Raw genomic sequence first — 5,804 nt, forward strand, 5'->3', positions numbered from 1 at the left:
CTACTGATTGGAATTCAGAGGAATGAGAGGTGATCTTATCGAAACGTATAAGATTATGAGGGTGCTTGACAAGGTGGATGCAGAGAGGATGTTTCCACTGATGGGGGAGACTAGAACTAGAGGGTATGATCTTAGAATAAGGGCCCGCCCATTTAAAACAGAGATGAGGAAAAATTTCTTCTCTCAGAGGGTTGTGAGTCCATGGAATTCGCTGCCTGAGGGCCGTGGAAGCTGGGACATTGAATAAATTTAAGACAGACATAGACAGTTTCTTAAACGATAAGGGGATAAGGGGTTATGGGGACTGGGCGGGGAAGTGGAGCTGAGTCCATGATCAGATCAGCCATGATATTGAATGGCGGAACAGGCTCGAGGGGCCGTATGGCTTTCTTATGCTCTTGTGTTCTATGTTCGTATTCATACTCTCTTACTCACACACATTTGTAAATGTGACGTCTGCTTCTTTCGGGGAGACTGTATGTGTTCTGTAATTACCAGTGCCAGTTTGTCTATTATTTAATGAGATTTCACTGGGTCATCGAAGATGGGCAAAAAGTACTTCGTTCAAATATATGTTTAAGTTATTATATCGAGTGCTTTCGTTTTTCAAATCAAGCTTGCCATAAAGTGAAAAAAATGTTGAATTTTGTAAGTATTTTAGAGGAATTCCTGATATGAAAATTAATCGTGCTCATGTTAGGCCATATTAGGTATATCAGTAGACGCCTAACTGTCGGTGAACAGTGCACAGTACCTTAGACCAATAGACGCTTGTCTGATCTGATGCCTCCCTGCCCCCTATCCCAGAGTACTGATGTCAGATAGCACCAGCACATCCCACAACCAGATATTTTAGTCAAACTGCAAGGGAGATGAACGGTGCCGCCGAATAACTAAATTGAACGGTTGCTCTAAATTGTTTTTGCTTATTCCGATGACCAAATATCTCTCTCACTATAACCTTCCAAGACATCGCCTTCTGAGGTCACTTTGGATTCAATAGTTGGTTCGCAACATGTTTGCCGGCGCAGCAACTTCGACTCCATTCTCTGTGAAGGATATTTTAAATCTTCAACACCATCCTGACATGGCGTCTCTGGGTGAGTCAGCGGGTCTCGACTCGCCTCCCTCCCCTGCCTCATGTATGCTAGCACGGACCAAACAGCAACACTACAGCGAGACGCAATCCCTGGCAGCATACAACGAACTACTGCCTAAACTGAATTCCTGCAAAAACCATCCCAACTATTCAAGCACTTCATACGCAAATAATTATTTGGAAATCGACGACAGAGAAGTAAAGACAAGCAGCGGGCCGACGGGAAACATTGAGAAGGGTAAGAAAGGAACTTTACAAATATTTGAAGCTGTTTCATTTCATGTACAATGTTAATGTGTCCAGTTATTTTTTCGTAAAATGTACCTGATAAGATATGTCCCGTTGATCTGGCCCAGAACCAATGAATAAAAATGACTCAATAAAACATATCTCACGACTGGTAAAGTTTAAACCAGATTTATAAGAAGTATGTACGTACAATAGGCTAATGAGCGTTTACAACAGAACACTGAGCTCATTAGCCTATTGTACGTACATACTTCTCAGGAAAAAATAAATCTGTCTAATACTTTTATATAAAAGCTACATATATTTATTTCTGCAACACTCTAAGGGTATCTTCACACTCCAAATAGATATCCACGAACCGCCTATGTAAATGTACTAATTGGAGACTTATTCATCATTCAAATAACTCAGAATTATGTATTGTTATGGGCTGAATAAAAATTAAAAGGCCATTTTATAATGAATGTAAATATTTATTATTGGAAAAAAAGTTAAAACATTTTTGAACTTGCTACTTTAAATTATTTCAGGGTCTATTATTTCGGTTCTACGTTAGTTGCTGTTTAAAATACTCTACAATAGACATCCGAGGACAGAAAATTATTTTTAAATGTGAATTGGTTAGCGATCAAATTGGTGCCAACCCAGCCATGATTTAACATTTCCGTTTCCTCGGGATTTGCGTGGTCCTACACTGATTTAAGTTTTAGAAGTACCACTAAACTCAACAGGTTTGGATTCCCTGAATTATTGCGCCCTAAATATTTAGATATCCACTTCTGTATCACACCGGTTGTTTGCTTTGTGACAGGCCATTCAGCTCCTGGGTTCATTTTTAGTTTTAATACGTGGAATATTAATACACAGATTATGGCTGGGTATGCTTTATTAATATATTGGGGTGTGTATTTAAATATACTATAGTGCTTATGAATATATTTTTCGCTTGGGGAGGCCTGAGGTTTTTTTCTGTTTTTAAACGAAGAGTTTATTTTTATATTTTTTCCAGAGGTGCTGAAACAGTCGATCTACGATCATTTTACATATTTGAAACACCGTATATGTAACCATGACTATATGTGTTATGACGCATTTTACAACACTTGACTTCACTGGGAGATTTACTCTCCTCCATCCCGAACCCCGTTGTCCATGGGTGCACCAAGATGGTTATAATTAAACAATGATCTTGGCAATGAAGCAGAGCATTGCATGCAGATATCCAGGAAAATTCTAAGTTGAAGGGAGAAATCGTTCAATTATAAGTATCCTATTTTTCAACGTATTCATGTTGACCTTGATCAAGTCCCGTCCTCTGATCTTTTGTATAAACCAACTATTTAATATTGAACTTCAATATTAACCGCGTTCTAATTATTTATCTTAAGACTGAACATCATTTAGAGCTACAGTAAGATATCTCATTCAAAACAAGGGGGAACCGATTCACATTTAACCCATACTGGAGAGGTATCTCGAGCTTAACTTGAAATACTGTATCTCGAATTCCTGGGCCTTTCGGGCTTCTGTTGAAGCGTGCATGTAACATGAAAATGTATTAATGTGCTCTACTTGTGCCTTCCTACTAATTGTATTGTACACTTCATATGGGCGTCAATGTATTTATGAGGTTCTGTACTTATTAGCTTGATCGATATTGATCGAAGTTGTCAAGTCCTTGGGAAAGGTGATTCACTGATAGAAACTGTTTAAGCGAAAAGATGCATAAAATAAACAGTGAGGGCCAGGTTATTATTAATGACCGTGCTTTGCAATTTAGAATGCCGACTGATGGAAGTTAACGCGGAGAAGGAAGGTCAGAAAGCTGAGGAAGTCGAGCGACCCCGGCGAAGGAGAAGGAAACCACGAGTTCTCTTCTCTCAGGCACAGGTCTACGAACTAGAGAGGCGCTTCAAACAACAGAAGTATCTCTCTGCACCCGAGAGGGACCATTTGGCAAACATACTGAAGCTCACCTCCACCCAGGTCAAAATCTGGTTCCAGAATCGCAGATACAAATGTAAAAGGCAACGCCAGGACAAATCTCTGGAGATGGTGGGCCTTCCGCCTCCGAGAAGAATCGCGGTGCCAGTGCTGGTCAGAGATGGGAAGCCGTGTCTGGGAGAGTCTTCACCTTATAACTCACCGTATAACATGAACATCAGCCCTTACGCTTATGGCACTTATGCAAACTATACCAACTACAGTGGTGCAGCCACTACTGCCAACTACAGCTGTAACTATCCCAGTGTTCAAGCCGTGCCCCCTTCGACAGCGGCCGGCAGCTTTATGAACATGAATTTCACTGTCGCTGACTTGAACACTGCGGTACAGACTCAAATCCACCAGAACACTGGGGTTTCTACATTGCATGGGATCAGAGCCTGGTAATGTTAACATTGACCCAAACATAGCATGGTTACACAAGCCATTCATTATTCGACAGAATGCGAGGAGGTATAGCCTCTCCCCTGGTTTATATCAGTCACACAATAATAAAAATAATGGACAATTTGTCAGTACGGCCAGAGCCTGATAATATAGCATCAAAGTTTAAAAAGTACTATTATTAAATATCTTCAGTGCTTTGGGAGGGGGTGGACAAGGAAGAAATGATATCTCAATTTCACCCTCTTTCCAAGCTTTGCTGTATTCCATTTCACTGAATGAGGTTTTGCCATTATTTAATTCCCAGTGTTATTATATAAAGTACACTATGTTGTTTGTTGGCCCATACGGAATCAAATGGAACACAAGATGCGACTGAAAACAAAATCGCGGATTATTGTAAAAGTAATACTGTAGTTAAAAAAAACTTAGGCAAATCCATCCGCAATTTATACGCTTTTTTCATACAACTTTTGAATTTCATATTTTTTAATTGCTTTGTATTTGAGACTGTCTTCCGTAGTGCAGTGTAAATATGGTACAGGGTGGCTGGTTCATTTAGATTTAAAGGACGCACAATGTAAAAAGAATATTGATGACACCACTTTGTACAGAAAAATAGAATATTAGCAGCCCCGAATTCAGAGTTAAGTAGTTATAGATCAGATAGAAAAAATACCTTTAAATCATGCACTAACGCTGCCATTTACTTTCTATTTTCTTTCTTTATATGGTATTATATAAAACTATCGGTTATCAAATTACAAAGATGTTGCTTGGAATCTTCAGTAATGGTGTACAAATTGTAAGCCGGTGGAAGTATAAATCACTGCTGTTCAAACAGTAAATAGTGTGCAATGTGGCTTTTTGTTTATTACATTTTTCGCGAGGGTTACAAGAACGTATATAATAAAAAGCACTATTTGTATATACGCATCGGTATTAATCAGCTTGAAATTAAATGAACAATATGCCTTCTGAGGTTAGCTCGCCTCTTTTGTCAAAACCCACTAGAGTAAGCTTTAAAACGCAATGCTGACTCTGATTGACTTTACCCTCGGCAAGGTCGCTTGTAATATTCCAATCGTCCTTTATCGATTTTTTAAAAACTGACACGTTTTCAATTACACTGATGCTGTGCGTTATTTGGAATATTAATCGGGATATAAAATTATGAAACCAACATGGTATAAATCTGTCGCTGTTCACGTAGCTTTATTTTAACAATCCTGCTAAAGTTTACAGTTTTAACGGATTAGGAAAATTCAACGTTGTTCCTATTTGATTACCTGACTGGTAAGCGCAGAGAGAATTCGTTTCGTTTTGTGTAAGTTAAATATTTAAATACCAATAACATCCTTTTTATAGTGAACGCGACACTAAAAACTGGGCACATCTACATCCACAAACATTGCCACACTGCGCACCCATCCCCGTGTTTTCAGGGGAAACGTTATATCAGTTATTTTATGAAAACTTGTAACTAAATTTCGATTGCGCTATGTGTTCAGAACGAAAATATACTGCATTTTCTTGCTTCTGAAATTAATTTAATTGAATTACGTTAATGGGATTATCAACTGAAAAAAATGTTAGAGGTGAAATATTTGCAATAGAATACACTCTTCCCAGAGGTCGGTATTAATTTATTTTACAGATGCAACACTGGAACACGTGTGTGTGAGGGAGGGATGTGAGATAGCACGGATGAATGAGAGTGAGAGAGAAAGGATGTACATGTAAGAGTGCCTCAAGGACCACGGAGGGTGTTGGAAAAATAAGTCTGCAAGTGCCTGCACGAGACAGCCTGCATTTAGATTGCAGCTACCAGTCGAAGACCAGTAGCTGCAGGTCGCATTTCAGCGACCCAGTTTACGCAACCTGGCTGAATCAACAATCCTGCTGTTCAGAAGAGATAGGGTTTTGTGCTTAGCTGCTTATGCAAAGCTCTTATATAGAATTTCATAGCATTTACAACACAGGAGCAGGCCATTCGGCCCAACAGGTCTATGTTTATGCTTCACTAGAGCCTCCTCCCATTCTACTTCATCTAACCCTCAGCGTATCC

General features: G+C 39.2%; 1 protein-coding gene across 1 annotated transcript; it reads left to right on the plus strand.

The window, feature by feature from the left end:
- Positions 1–846: 846 nt before the first annotated feature.
- Positions 847–4,584, plus strand: LOC139262112 (homeobox protein Nkx-2.5-like). Its single transcript, XM_070877258.1, has 2 exons — positions 847–1,337; positions 3,129–4,584. Exons 1-2 carry the CDS (start codon positions 1,016–1,018, stop codon positions 3,737–3,739), a joined length of 933 nt encoding a protein of 310 aa, XP_070733359.1. The 5' UTR covers positions 847–1,015; the 3' UTR covers positions 3,740–4,584.
- Positions 4,585–5,804: the final 1,220 nt, after the last annotated feature.

Source organism: Pristiophorus japonicus, chromosome 4 (genome assembly GCF_044704955.1).
Source record: "Pristiophorus japonicus isolate sPriJap1 chromosome 4, sPriJap1.hap1, whole genome shotgun sequence".
Lineage (NCBI taxonomy): Eukaryota > Metazoa > Chordata > Chondrichthyes > Pristiophoridae > Pristiophorus > Pristiophorus japonicus.